Raw genomic sequence first — 16,713 nt, forward strand, 5'->3', positions numbered from 1 at the left:
CACAGTACGGCGAATTCTGTTTGTCTGTCATCAGACAAATAGTATTCAAGTACCAAGGAAATGCACCTGCAATTGACCGCCCACCAAATTATCAACAACTACCTGCTCGTCTGAAGCATGGTGATCACTTCCTGGTAAAACTGCCTGCTACTGCTTTGAAGAAAAAGGCTCAGAAGAGGTGTTACGTCTGTTCACATACAAAAAAACGCCCACAACAACGCAGAGACACTCGTTTTATGTGTGAGGAGTGCAAAACTCCACTGTGCATGACACCATGTTTCAAAGACTTCCACAGGCTGCAGAACTTCTAGAAACATGTCCTGTGACTGTATATGTGTATATAAAATATAGAAAAATAGTAATAAACAACATTTCATATTGTTTGTTTGTGTAAATATTTTCTGTAAACAAAATAATGACAACAGTGTTTACGCCCTTATTGTGTAGTATTGAAAAAGAAATAACTTACAAAATACTGATCATGTTGGCCTCAGAGGCCATAAAAGTTACTCAGAAAAAGAAAAATTGAAAAATAATTGAAAATAGTACATAAAAAAGTAAATAGAAAAATACCGGGTGACGGCAGTCGGCGATGTTACCATATGTTGTTCAATTTTGGCAAATTTCACACCTCCATATCTCGGTAAGTATTGACGTTAAAATTTTTTTGTTTAGCCTATAATGTTTAGAAAAAAATACTCTATTTTTTCATAAGAAAAAATAATTTTTTTTTTTTTGAAATTTGGCCGACCCTGAGAACGAGTTTCGGAGAGGGCCTGTCGACCCTCAAAGGGTTAAGTGTATAACTGAATTATCTGTTCTGTAATGGTCCCTTTTTCTTTCAAATTTTTACGTTTTAGAATAATTAGTCTTATTCATAAGTCTAGGTGCTATTGACTACCTCAGGTGCTACTGATTTTGTTTTTAATACTGTACATTCATTTATTATTATATTCACTAGCTCCTTTATTCTAGCTGTAAATATCTACCATAGTTCATAAACTTACATTTGTTAAAATAATTAAGGTGCTATTAGATGCTTAATTGTATAACTGAATTATCTGTACTGTAATAATCCCTTTTTCTTTTAAATTTTTACAAGTTTTAGAATAATTACAGTCTTATTCACAAGTCTAGTTGTAGATTCAATATAACTCTTATATTATTCTACTTGGAAAATCTAGTTTATAAAACTACTCTTATCCTATGATTACAGACATAGATCCTGATGTAAACTTTTTACTAAATGAAATACACAAATCAAACAGTAACTGTAATTACTATACAGCAGACTAAGCAAAGACATTACTCAGTGCAAACAATAACATAACCATCTTTAACTACAATATCAGATCCTTGAGCAAACATTATGATGACCTCACAGCATTATTCAATTCCCTTCATTCCAAAATATCAATCATCACACTCACAGAAACCTGGCTTAAGCCTGATATTACAGATGTCTATACCATTCCTGGCTACATGGCCATACACAACTGTAGAACAGACCAGCAAGGGGGAGGAACAGCCATAAACTACTCAAATCAACTCAAATGCATCAATAAATCTTGCACAAGGGATGAACATGGAAAATATATCATAGCCAAATTTAAATCAAAAGACCTGCAAAAACCCCTCACAGTTATAAACATATACAGAGTACCACAGTCAAACATTTACCACTTTAGTGAAAAACTAGGAAACATGATTACTGATGCACACATGTATAAAGACCACCTACTACTAACAGGAGATTTCAACATAAACATACTACACGACCAGGACCCACAAGTAACTAAATTCACAAACACAATGAGTAACTGCCTGTTGCTACCAACAATATCTAAACCTACAAGAATCACCGAGACAAGCATCTCCTTAATAGACTACATCTGGACAAACACCATATCCCCTAACATATCAGGCATAATCACAGACACCACATCAGGCATAATCACAGACAACACTTCAGACCACTACCCAACCTTTCTCATAACTAATCTGGGCAAACTGCCACAAGACATCACTAAAGTAACCTTCAGACTACATAACGAGACAACAGTTAACAACTTTATAGCAGCTATGAATAACATCGATTGGCAAAATGAGCTCGAAACATATACAGATATGAATGAATGTATAAATAATTTTATAAAAAAAAGCCCAAAGCCTCTATAACAAACACTGCCCCAAAAAAACTAAACAGATCACAGCAAAGAGACTTAATAATCCCTGGCTAACACCAAGCATCCTCAAATCCATTAACACAAAGCACAAATATGAAAAACAGTATAGAATGGGTCAAATAACTAGAGAACAGTCTAAATGTTACTCATCAGCACTTACCAGCCTGATAAGAAGATCTAAAAAATTGTATTATGAAAATAGATTACATAACATCAAAGGTGATATGGAAAAAACCTGGAAAACTCTGTCTGAAATTCTTGGAAATAAAAAGTTATCCAAAAACAAAACAATCAAACTAACAAAATCAGATGAACCCCTACTCACACCTACTGAAACAGCAAACAGACTCGACGTTTTCTTCTCCACCATAGGTAAAAATCTAGCGAACAAAATACCAAGATTAAACACCCATCCATCAGACTACCTCATAGGTACCTACCCAAATACGCTATTCCTAGCTCCAACCAACCCCATAGAAGTTACGTTCATCATAAGCACCCTTAAAAACAAGGCAGGAGACATAAACAGCTTGCCTGCTTTTATGTACAAAAAAGCTTTTCAAGTATTGTCACCTATTATTGCAACACTCTTTAACAAATCCATTGAATCAGCTACCTTCCCAACAATCCTCAAAACAGCGAGGGTCACTCTGATCCACAAAGGAGGTGACCAAGCTGACTTGAATAACTATAGACCAATATCTAACTTACCACTGCTCTCTAAAATCTTTGAAAGATTAATTCATAGACGGATCTATTCCCACCTCGTCTCACACAACATATTAAACCCTTGTCAGTTTGGATTCAGGAATAATAAAAGCATGAATGATGCTATCATACACATGCTAGAACTAATATTTACCGCACTCGAAAAGAAAGAAGTCCTGCTGGGCATTTTCATTGATTTACATAAAGCTTTCGATACAGTCGACCATGAACTGCTGTACTCCAAATTAACGCACTATGGTATCCGAGGCCACTTCCTTAACTGCCTAAAATCACACCTTAGTAACCGAACTCAATATGTGTATGCAAATGATGCAAACTCTTCTACCCAACCAATCACAGCAGGAGTCCCACAAGGAAGCGTCCTCGGACCACTCCTCTTTCTCATCTACATCAATGATCTACCGAATGCATCACAGCTACTCAAACCCATATTATTTGCAGATGACACTACATATGTCTTTTCCCACTCAAACACAGTCATACTAGCAAACACAGTCAGTGCCGAATTGCAGAAAATATCTGCCTGGATGATGACTAATAAACTTACCATGAATACTGATAAAACCTATTTCATTCAGTTTGGAAACAAAGCTGCAAATGATCCGATTAACATAACACTAAATGGATCACCAGTCACAAGACTCACAGAGGGAAAATTCCTAGGTATCCACCTTGACAGTAGCCTTAAGTTCCAGACACACATACAACAAATCACCAAGAAAATCTCCAAGACTGTAGGCATACTATCAAAGATAAGGTACTATGTTCCACAATCAGCTCTCCTGACACTGTACCATACACTCATATACCCTTATCTTACATATGGAATTTGTGCATGGGGATCAACAACATCCAATCACCTAAAACCCCTCATAACCCAGCAAAAGGCAGCAGTAAGAATGATAACGAATTCCCACTCCCGCCAGCATACTCCACCAATTTTCATAAGTCTGAATCTGCTCACCATTAAGAACATCCATACTTATTCATGTGCCCACTACATACACAGAACAATACATGCAAATATAAACCCTCCACTCAAACTTTTCCTCACCAACTTAAACAGGACACATGACCACAACACAAGACACAGATCTCTTTTTGATATACCTCGTGTCCATATCACACTGTGTAAAAACTCTATGCACATAAAGGGCCCTAAAATATGGAATTCATTACCAGAAGATATTAAAGTAACCCAGTCTGAAAATCAGTTTAAGACTCTTCTCAAAAGCCGCTTAATCACCCTAGACTAAACGCTAAATACTCAGTACACACATACTCACCTATGTACTCCCACATCATAACTTCAACAATCACTCTGAACCTTTTACCCAATGTTGACAGGAATATAACTGAACCATTGTTTTCACAAAAAGCATTTTAGACTATATGAATATATCCTTTGTCTTATACAAATTTAATTCACTTATAATTAATAATCTACTGTTCAAATATGAAATAATTACTGTCCTACTGTACAACTATGATATAATCCTTAGTGTTAAGTAGTCTGTAAGCCAATAATGTTAAGTTGGCCCATAATGCCTAGGCATAATAGAGGCTCTCTTTGCATTGCAACCCACTATTGTAAATATAAAATCTCAATGTACTATTTGCAAAGACATCAAATAAATAAATAAATAAATAAATAAATAAATGACTGAATCAATTACTCATAATGTATCATTACACAATGCCTCAATTATTTCACACAGTAAGTGGCTATCTTTTAAACATACAATTATAACTGCATTCAATCATATTTTAATTGTATATAAACATTAATCAAACTAACTGCAAACTCGTCCATTATAACTTCAATGTATGTTTTAAAAGAAATTAAAAATTTAAAATATTTGAAAAAAATTCTTATAATAAGTGGTTATGAAATAAAAATTAATTTCTGAGCAAGGGTTCTTCAAGCCAGAGAGCAGCTAGTATGTTTATTCAGTTACAGGTACACATAAATACAGTACAGGTACACATAAATATGTACAGGTACACAAGAAGATCATTCAGCTCTCTGGGCAATAAAAATTAATACAACACATAAGAAAAACAATGATAAAACTAACAAACATACAAAGCTATAATGAATCAAAGGTATAAAACACTAACAAGTTGATGTATAAAACATGTGCAATATCTAGGTATCTTTATTTGAGATATGTTTTGCCTACCAAAGGGTTTATCAATCTAACATGGAGGCAAAAATAAAGGAGATTTATGCAGTTTAACCAATGAGGTGACCTCACATTGCCTTTTTATTTCTACTCTCTAAATTCCCTGCATCTTACTCACACCACCCATTGCTCTCAATTATTATTAGTTATTATTATTATTATTATTTGGGATTTTGAGGGAAAAAGGCTAGTGGAAATTGTGTGGGCCTCAGCCTCCCCCTTGGAACAGCCACTGGTATTGCCCAAGAAGGGTAGGGAGTGAAGTCAGCCTCTCTCACCAGACACCTGCATTCAAACACCAAATGTCACAGGAAGCCTTGCACAGTGAGCAAAGAGCTCATAACCCCCCTTCCTCCTATGTGAACACCTCAGCATCAGCTGGGTTGCCAGGTGAATGCCTAACCTGAAACAGGTAGCATAGGCCTAGCTCCTTACAGCAGATTGAGGGGAAGCTCACTAGATTCAACACAAGCTCTCAACAGGGAAAATATTGACTACACCCATGCAAAGCCATATTCACAAGTGGGGGAGCACCTTAAGAATGTCTAATGCCTGCTGAGCACTGACTTTGCATTTCTTTGTATGAGGACTATGCCAGGACCTTAATGTAGATCCTTACTACAAAAAAAAAAAGTCACTTGCTGCTCATAGGGAAGGATCACAACATGGAGAAGCATGAGGGGTTCCATCACAAAAATATGGCTTTGAATTATGAAAAAATGCATTCCTGTTTAATGCCCCTGAGGCCTATGAATTTCAAGTAGGTTCCCAGGGTACCCCCAAAAAAATACTGTAGTCATCTTTTTTCACCAAAGTTAAAGAACTACCTTTGAAGAAGCACTGGCTACCAACTTCATGTACTTGTATTCAAGGCGCTGGTTCTTCTTCCAGAGACAGAAAAGGAGTAAACAGAGCATTAAGGCCATGCTTACTGTGCTCAAAACAATTACCTGCAAAATTACGAAGATCAACAGATTTTAAAGAATTTAAGTAGAAACATTGATTATTTTTTCTAATTACAAAAAACTTTCAAAAATTCTTTATTTACTTGCCACAGGTTAGAGGGAAGATGCTCACAACATACAAGAGGCAGGTACTGTACTGAGAGGTACAGACAAGGTGGAGCAAACTGTTTGAAAGACATGGGACCAGAATGAAGGAACATCAATACAAACTAAAACACTGAAAAAGAGTCCAAAAGAGATTCATAAAAAATTTTTTAGACTGCGAGTAATGAGTGAAGGATATTGCTAAAGAAAGTTGTGGAGGAAGAGAGGGAAGGAGGATGAGAAAGAAACTGTTCTTTTGCTTCTCTCATAAAATATTTGGTCTAGTCATAATCATTCCTCTCAAGCACTGACATTCAATGTAATTTCACACACAATTTCCTCCTCTTTCCATTACCATTATTTAAATTCTATTACTATAATCACTCTCAATAAAATGTTCAGAGCACAATTTCTATACAGTAATATCTTTGTTGGGAAGTAAGTGAACTGGTGTCCAAATTTAAAAAAAAAAATAATCAGGAGGAAGCTCAGGGAAATGGGAGGCAATCATTTTCAATCAAGGAAAGGGAAGATTAGTTCCAATTTATTGGATCACAAGTCCTTCAACAGCATCAAGGAACATCCCTTGAGAGAATCTGAATACATAATAGATATGCTCTCAGTGGCCACTGTATTAGGTATACCTTTCCAGTACTGGGTAGGACCCCTCTTTGCCCACAGAACAACTGAATTCTTTGTACTGTAGTATGGATTCAACAAGGTGCTGGAAACATTCCATAGTGATTCTGATATATATGTTGACATGATAGCATTGTGTAGTTGCTGCAGATTTGTTGGCTGTACACCTCCCATTTCACCACATCACAAAGGTTTATACCAAATTCTAACCCTACCATTTGCATGTTGCAACAGAAATCACAATTCGTCAGATTAAGCGACGTTTTTCCAATTTTCACCTGTCCAGTTTTGGAGAGCCTGTGCCCACTGTTACCTCAGTTTCCTGTTCTTAGGTGAGAGAAGTGGTACCCAGTGTGGTCTTCTATTGCTCTCCTATCCACTTCAAGGGTAGATGTGTTGTGTGTTCTGAGATGCTCTTTTGCATACCACTCACAGAACTGCCATTCACTGGATGTTTGGTGTTTTTCACACCACTCTGTAAACTTTAGACTGATGTGCATGAAAATTCCAGATCACCAGTTTCAACTACCCTGCCTGGCGCCAACAATAATTCCATGGTCAAAATCACTTAGATCGCATTTCTTCCCCATTCTGATGTTTGGTCTGAACATTATTATTATTATAATCATAATGAAGCACCAAACTCTTAAGGGTCATGCAGCCAGGCAGGTCTGAACAATAACTGAACATTTTGACCATGTCTGCATGCTTTTCGGCATTGAGGTGTTGCCACGTGATTGGCTGATTATGTCTTTAATAACCCAGCAAAAGGCTGCAGTGCGATTAATTACAAACTCCTGCATTAGACAACACACACCACCTCTTTTCAAGAGTCTTAACTTGCTAAATATAGAAAATATCACACTTATTACTGTGCCTACTACATATAGAGAACTCTATACTCTAATGTAAACCCTCCTCTCAAATTCTTCCTTAATAACTATACCAGAACACACAACCATGATATGAGACACAGATCACTCTTCGATATCCCTTGTGTTCATCTCTCCCTATGAAAAAATGCTATGCACATAAAAGGCCCAAAGATTTGGAATTCATTGCCAGAACACACTAAAGGAGCCCTGTCTGCAAATCAGTTTAAGGCCCTAATAAGAAATCACCTCATCACCCAAAATTAACCAGATAAACCGTACCTAATCATTACCAGTTTCTCAAAAGCTACTCATATTGTGTTGATGAATGCCCAACCACTTACTACTTCGAAATTAGGATGTCTGTTTTTTCATTGTTTTAAACAGTACTAGATTGTAACACAAAACATCATAATGTAAATTGTTCCATTGTAATACCAAATTTCATTGTTTTAAATAGTACTAAACTGTAATACATCATATTGTAAATTGTTTCAAACTCTTATATTGTAATACTTTAAACTTTATTAACTAATTCAATAGTGTAATAAGTCTCTACTAGACTTATCAAAACCATATAGCATTACCTGATAGAATATTGAGTTCTCCTGTACTCACTGTAACTCATCTAATGACCATATGAACTATGTATTATTACCTTACGAATCATAAGTTAATCTTTAAGTTTGCCCGAAATGCTCTGCATACAAAGGGGCTTTTGGCATGTACACCCAACTATTATATTCCTCTGTACAACCATGTAATTTGTCAAAATAAACATCTTAATCTTAATTTGAATTAACAAGTGAGTACACAAGTGTACCTAATAAAGATGCCACTGAGCGTATGACACTATATTTTTTCAGAGGAAAATGTTATGAATTAGGAATTTTAAGAACTGAATTTAAAAAATCTTTACTCTAAAGCAGTAAATTTTAAATTTACCACCTCTCTTATTCAGAAAATTCTAAATTAAAGAGTATACCAGAATTAAATTTATATAGTTTAGGAATCAATCATAAAATTCCAAATTTTAGAAATTATTCAGATTTTAAAAAATGAATAAGAGATGCTACTATAACAATATTTTCTTACCTCAACAAGGAATGGAAGTCTGGTGCTACAGGGAACAGAGTGACCACCAGGAATAGCATCTGGGGCACGACAGTTCTTGGGAGCAATGTAGTGCACTTTCTGTTTACCTCCTTCACACTCACCATGGACCACACTAGATCAGACATTAAAAAACATGTAATACTACAGTAATTAAAGCGTCTGTTGAATTTTTGAACAGCTCTAGTAGCAATGAAAGAAAAAGAAAAATTTATAATTATTTGTAGGCTCAGTACTGTAATAATAATACAGGATTCCCTATTAATTCATGAATTTCACACATTTGAAGAATTTTTCTCAGTATCTTCTCTTAATAACTGATAAAATTAGCATTTTTTAAATGCTTTTTTTGGGGGGCATGGTGAATGACATATATTGAAAACTAGTTTTGGAATTTCATTCAAAATGAGTTGAGATTTCCTGTACCTTAATCTCTTTCCTTTTGGGGGATTTTTCTATGGATGTATTAACAGTATTAACAAGATTAGAGAAATAAAGAGATATGGCTAAAAAACAAAAAGAATGAAGAAACCAACAATAGGATTTTTTTGAAAATGGACCAAATACCTGTACTGATGAAAGATGTAAATACGAGAAGTCGTTATTCCTAAATGTGATAAATGGTTTAAAACCGACAAGTTGAAGATTGAGACACTTATGCAACATATGGGAATCTTTATTGAAGAAACGTTTTGCCACACAGAAGGGTGTAAGGAGAGGGGGAGTTTGAGGTAATCAGTCCCTTAGCCTGGAGTCGATATACTCAGTCCATCAATCTTGTAGAAAGTACAGCATAAGACTGTAGAAGTGGCTTATATACGCACTGTTGTCAGGTGAGGCGAAGCAGGAGGCGGTGGGGTCACAGTGGTACCATCCACTAGTCAAAGTAGGTCTTTGTCCAAAAGTTGGACAAGGTTGAAGAATTCTTTGTATCAAGAACTCTTCAACCTTGTCCAACCTTTATATAAAGGAACTATGTATGCTCTCTGCCAATCCCTAGGTACCTTCCCCTCTTTCATACATTTATTAAATAAAAATACCAACCACTCCAACACTATATCTGTACCTGCTTTTAACATTTCTGTCATGATCCCTACAGTTCCAGCTGCTTTACCAACCCTTTCATTCTAAGTAATGACTCACGCACCTCGCCTCACACTCACATCCTGCTCTTCTTCACTCCTAAAAGATGTTGTACCTCCATGGCCAGTGCATGAAATTACTGCCTCCCTTTCTTCATCAACATTTATAAGTTCCTCAAAATATTCTCGCCATCTACCCAATACCTCCAGCTCCCCATCTGCTAACTCCCCTACTCTGTTTTTAACTGACAAATCCATTCATTCCCTAAGCTTTCTTAACTTGTTTATCTCACTCCAAAATTTTTTCTTATTTTCAACAAAATTTCTTGACAATGCCTCTCCCACTCTATCATTTGCTCTCCTTTTGCACTCTCTTCACCTTTATTTTATTCTCCATATACTCTGCTCTTCTTATATCACTTCTACTTTGTAAAAACCTCTCATAAGCTACCATCTTCTACCTCATAAGCTAACTTCTTCTTAGGTGTCCCATTGCTTGATCGCTAGCGCACTCAGCTCACACACTGAGGTCCGGAGTTCGAATCTTCTCCAGTGCAGCTGGAAAACATTAGGGACATGTTTCCATAAGCCACCTGCTGTCCCTGTCCCTCTTCACCCATCAGTTTAAAATGGGTACCTGAGTGTTAGTCGACCGATGTGGGTCACATCCTGGGACAAAACTGATCTAATTTGCATGAAATGCTCAGCATAACAAGCAGCTTTCTGTATAGTAGTATATGTCACTGATGTCAACTAGGCCTGAATACTATGTACATATATTTGTAGTAAATAAAGAATTATTATTATTATTATTACTTATCACACCTTTTACATCATCATTCCACCAATCACTCCTCTTTCCTCCTGCACCCACCCTCCTATATAAACTCTATAAACATGTACATCCTGAAGCCTACCCATCAACCTTTTATCCACCAATACATAATTTAACAAACTACTTTCATTATGTGCAATATCATAACGTGTATACTTATTTAGCCTCTTTTTCATAAAATATGTATTACTTATTACCAAAACTCTTTCTACACATAGTTCAATTAAAGGCTCCCCATTTTCATTTACCCCTCTCCCCCTAAATTTACCTACTACTCCTTCCACAACATTTTTATCCACTTTAGTATTAAGATCCCCAACCACAAGTACTCTCTCACTTGGTTCAGAACTCCCCATGCATGCATTCAACATTTCCCAAAATCTCTCTCTCTCCTCCACACTTCTCTCTTCCCCAGGTGCATAAACACTTACTATAACCCACTTTTTATATCCAACCCTTATTTTACTCCACATAATCCTTGAATTTATACATTTATATTCCCTCTTTTCCTGCTATAACTTATCCTTCAACATTATTGCTGCTCCTTCCTTAGCTCTAACTCTATTAGAAACCTCTGATCTAATCCCATTTATTTCTCCCCACTGAAGTTCTACCCCCTTCAGCTTTGTTTCACTTAAAGCTGGGACATCCAGCTTCTTTTCATTCATAACATCCACAATCATCTCTTTCTTATCATTCGCATAACATCCATGCACATTCAAACATCCCACTTTGACGGTTTTCTTCTCTTTCTTTTAGTAAGTTATATGGGAAAAGGGGTTACTAGCCCATTGCTCCTGGCATTTTAGTTGACTTTCACAACATGCATGTCTTACGGAGGGAAGATTCTTATTCTACTTCCCCATGGATATGAAAAGAAAAACAATAAGAACAAGAACTATTAAGATAAAATCAAAGAAAAACTCAGATAAGTGTGTATACATAAATGTGTACCTGCATGTGTAGTGTAACCTGAGTGTAAGTAGAAGTAGCAAGACGTATCTAAAATCTTGCATGTTTCCGAGACAGAAAAAAAGACACCAGCAATCCTATCATCATGTAAAACAAATACAAGCTTCTGTTTTACACTCGGTAGGATGGTAGTACCTCCCTGGGTGGTTGCTGAAAATGACAGATATCTTACCCAAATTACATTGCATAACCATGGGCTTTCCATGTACATATTAAGTAACAACATATAATGTAATTGTATGTAACGTCATGGAAAATAAACCTGTACATAGTTTTCAGTTCAGTTCAGTAACATTTTTTTCTTTTATAATATGCTTAACTGTTTCATGGAAAGTTGACCTACAACTGTTCTGACCTTTCACACAGCCAATTAAGACAATGACATGGTGAGTGCAAAAGTAAGCAAAATACACAAGCAATATTTTAATACACTACAGTAATATACAAATACATATGTGAGCAAGGTAATATTTATGAAAGAATTTAGGGAAATCTTAGCCAGACTTTAGTCCTGGAGGCAGGAAGGGCAGGGCCTGCTCTCTGGAGGGGTAGGGATGCTACAGACAGAAGGTAATCTGTCTGTGATGTCAGTACACTTTTGAAAAGATGCTGATTGAGTGAATGTTGATAAATATTTTCTTTTTTGGGTAACCCTGCCCTGGCAGGAGATGGGTGATAAGTTATGAAATGACATTATAAATGTGAATTTATCTTTTTCATATGAAATTTATAGAGTGCTACACATCATATGATAAGAAATACCTATAAATTGCATGACTACAGTTACATCCTACGATAACATCAGCTTTTCCTTGCCTAATGTAGATTTGCTTTATGCAAATTCACTATTACAAGATGTTTTATTTCTATTGATAATTCCACTCATGTGACTTAGATCTGCCATGTGCTATCAGTACAGTTCACAAAGCATACTAAAGATTGTTACATTACTACTGTATACAGAATTAAATGTTTATGGCCTGGCTGTGCTTAGTAAAGCTGCCATATGCCTGGAATGCATCTGCAGCACAGTACAGTACAAGAGTCACTCAGTACCAGTGAAAATTAAGATTGGAAAATTCTGAATACTTTCATATACAATAATTACCTATTTGTCATTACTGTATTTAACTGTAGGTACAGGAACAGAGCTACAGATGAGTTTGTGATGTCCCATCTTTAGCACTGTATTAAATTGACCATATTTTTTGTAACATTTCATGGCTGTAGTTCTTACTACTGCCTCTTGTAAATCATTCCAATGTTCAGTGCTCTTGTTCATTAATTTTTCAGTATCCCTTCGGTACCTTTTCATTCTTAATTTAAAGCTATGGCCACTTGTGCTTCCCTTACCTTATACAAGATGTACTTACTATGTCTCTTCATTTTCCCTTAGAAGCCACTAAGGGCACAGATAATGCCTTTGACATTATCCATGCCCTTATCCAGTTATGGATAATGCCTTTGGCATTATCCATAACTCATGTCTTTTAAAACTGATTGCCATTTTGTAGCACATCATTGAATGCCTTCTATCTTGTTCACATGTTCTATCATGTAAATACAACATACCACCACTTTATATTCCAATTTAGGTAAAGCACATATTGTGACCACCTTCATTGGCATTTCTCCAATCCATATATAGCAGTCCAATGAATTACAATGCTAAATGGTTCCAGATATATCATACCTCAACTATGGCAACTCAAACCCCAAAATATGCAATTTTATGGCAATTTGTTCCATGCCCCAGGAAGTGCAACTTTTACTATACTTTGGACTTGCAGGCACTGTATATCCCTTCATTTGCTTCTCTCTTATCAACAGTAACAACAGTCTTTCCATCTCTATGATAATTTTGTTCCTTAGATTCATCAGCCACTTAAGTATCTTTTTTTTTTTTTTTAAGTCGGCTGTCTCCCACTGAGGCAGGGTGACCCAAAAAGAAAGAAAATCCCCAAAAAGAAAATACTTTTATCATCATTCAACACTTTCACCTCACTCACACATAATCACTGTTTTTGCTGAGGTGCTCAGAATACAACAGTTTAGAAGTATATATGTACGTATTAAGATACACAACATATCCATCCAAACTGCCAATATCCCAAACCCCTCCTTTAAAGTGCAGGCATTGTACAGTGGACCCCCGCATAGCGAACTTAATCCGTGCAAGAGGGCTGGTCGTTATGCGAAATGTTCGCTATGCGAATTAATTTTCCCCATAAGAAATAATGGAAATAAAATTAATCCGTGCAAGACACCCAAAAGTATGAAAAAAAAATTTTTTTACCACAAAAAAATGTTAATTTTAGTACACACAAACTGAAAAAGGCATGCACAATTACATGACACTTACTTTTATTGAAGATCTGGTGATGATTGATGGGATGGGAGGAGGGGAGAGAGAGTGTTAGTGTTTAGAAGGGGAATCCCCTTCCATTAGGACTTGAGGTAGCAAGTCCTTTTCCGGGGTTACTTCCCTTCTTCTTTTAATGCCACTAGGACCAGCTTGAGAGTCACTGGACCTCTGTCGCACAACAAATCTGTCCATAGAGCTCTGTACCTCCCGTTCCTTTACGATTTGTCTAAAATGGGCCACAACATTGTCATTGAAATAGTCACCAGCACGGCTTGCAACAGCTGTGTCAGGGTGATTTTCATCCATAAAGGTTTGCAGTTCAACCCACTGTGCACACATTTCCTTAATTTTTGAAGTAGGCACAATGGATTCCACAACTGGCATAGGCTTCTCAGGGTTAGCCCCAAACCCTTCAAAATCTTTCTTAATTTCCATACTAATTCTCACCCTTTTTACCACAGGGTTGGCACTAGAAGCTTTCTTGGGGCCCATGGTCACTTATTTTCCAGAAACAGCACCGAAAACACTGTAATAATACAAAATATTCCGAGTGTATGCTTGAATGTTACCGCGGAGGCTGGCTGGTAAACAATGGGGCGGGTGGCACATGTGAGGCTGGCTGAGGCCGCACATTGGACGCGTCTCGGACGAAGGTCGCTGAGCGGGTTTTTGTCCACTATGCGGGGCAAAATTTTAGCGAACAAAGCGTTCGCTATGCGGATTGTTCGCTATGCAAGGCGTTCGCTATGTGGGGGTCCACTGTACTTCCCATTTCCAGGACACAAGTCTGGCTATATGAAAATAACCGGTTTTCCCTGAATCCCTTCACTAAATATTACCCTGCTCACACCCCAACAGCTCGTCAGGTCCCAAATACCATTCATCTTCATTCACTCCTATCTAACATGGTCACACACGCTTGCTGGAAGTCCAAGCCCCTCACCCACAAAACCTCTTTTACCCCCTCCCTCCAACCTTTTCGAGGACGACCCCTACCCCGCCTTCCTTCCCCTACAGATTTATACGCTCTCCATGTCATTCTACTTTCATCCATTCTCTCTAAATGACCAAACCACCTCAACAACCCCTCTTCAGACCTCTGACTAATACTTTTATTAACTCCACACCTTCTCCTAATTTCCACACTCTGAATTTTCTGCATAATATTTACACCACACATTGCCCTTAGACAGGACATCTCCACTTCCTCCAACCATCTCCTCACTGTAGCATTTACAACCCAAGCTTCACACCCACATAAGAGTGTTGGTACCACTATACTTTCATACATTTCCTTCTTTGCCTCCACAGATAATGTTTTTTGTCTCCACATATACCTTAATGCACCACTCACCTTTTTTCCTTCATCAATTCTATGTAATATTTTAAAATAAAGAATTAAACTAAGTCTGCCCGAAATGCCTAGCCATGCTAGGCGTTCTAGTGGTACACTCTGTAATCATTATTTAACTACATATAAACACACACAATAGCAAATTCTGTAAATTCAACATTGTAATCCTTATAGAGAATAAACTTTGAATTTGAATTGAATTAACCTCATCCTTCATAAATCCATCTGCTGACATGTCAACTCCCAAATATCTGAAAACATTCAATTCTTCCATACTGCTCCTCTCCAATTTGATATCCAATTTTCTTTATCTAAATCATTTGATACCCTCATCACCTTACTCTTTTCTATGTTCACTTTCAACTTTCTACCTTTACACACACTCCCAAACTCATCTACTAGTAAACCTTTGCAATTTTTCTTTAGAATCTCCCATAAGCACAGTATCATCAGCAAAAGGTAACTGTCAATTCCCACTTTGTATTTGATTCCCCATAATTTAATCCCCCCTCTTCCCAGCACCCTAGCATTTACTTCTTTACAACCCCATCTATAAATATATTTTAAACAACCATGGTGACATTACACATCCCTGTCTAAGACCTACTTTTACGGAGTAATCTCCTCTTCTACACACCCTAACCTGAGCCTCACTATCCTCATGAAAACTCTTTACAGCATTTAGTAACTTACTACCTATTCCATATACTTGCAACATCTGCACATTGCTCCCTATCCACTATATCATATGCCTTTCCTAAATCCATAAATGCAATGAAAACTTCCCTACCTTTATCTAAATACTGTTCACATATACACTTCAATGTAAACACTTGATCTACACATCCCCTCCCCTCTAAAACCTCCTTGCTCGTCCATATCCCTACATTCTGTCTTACCTCTAATTCTTTCAATAAGAACCCTACCATTACACTTTTCCTGGTATACTCAGTAAACTAATTCCTCTATAATTTTTACAATCCCTTTTGTCCCCCTTCCTTTATACAAGGGAACTATATATGCTCTCTGCAACCCCTAGGTACCTTGCCTTCTTTCATACATTTATTAAACAAAAATACCAACCACTCTAACACTATATCCCCCCCCTGGGAGGAGATGGAGGAGGATGAGGAGATGGAGGAGGAGGAGGAGATGGAGGAGATGGAGGAGGAGGAGGAGATGGAGGAGGAGGAGGAGATGGAGGAGGAGGAGGAGATGGAGGAGGAGGAGATGGAGGAGGAGGAGGAGATGGAGGAGGAGGAGGAGGAGATGGAGGAGGAGGAGGAGATGGAGGAGGAGGAGGAGGAGATGGAGGAGGAGGAGGAGGAGAT

General features: G+C 37.1%; 1 protein-coding gene across 1 annotated transcript in view; it reads right to left on the reverse strand.

Moving 5' to 3' along the window:
* Positions 1-16,713, reverse strand: part of LOC128685735 (endosome/lysosome-associated apoptosis and autophagy regulator family member 2-like) — a 179,942-nt gene that overhangs the window by 22,609 nt on the left and 140,620 nt on the right. The window contains exons 17-18 of the mRNA XM_070086008.1: positions 8,757-8,889; positions 5,929-6,051 (exon numbers count right to left, since the gene is read on the reverse strand). Coding sequence (XP_069942109.1) covers positions 5,929-6,051; positions 8,757-8,889 — 256 coding nt within the window. The remainder of the gene's footprint in view (positions 1-5,928; positions 6,052-8,756; positions 8,890-16,713) is intronic.

Source organism: Cherax quadricarinatus, chromosome 1 (genome assembly GCF_038502225.1).
Source record: "Cherax quadricarinatus isolate ZL_2023a chromosome 1, ASM3850222v1, whole genome shotgun sequence".
Taxonomy (NCBI): domain Eukaryota; kingdom Metazoa; phylum Arthropoda; class Malacostraca; order Decapoda; family Parastacidae; genus Cherax; species Cherax quadricarinatus.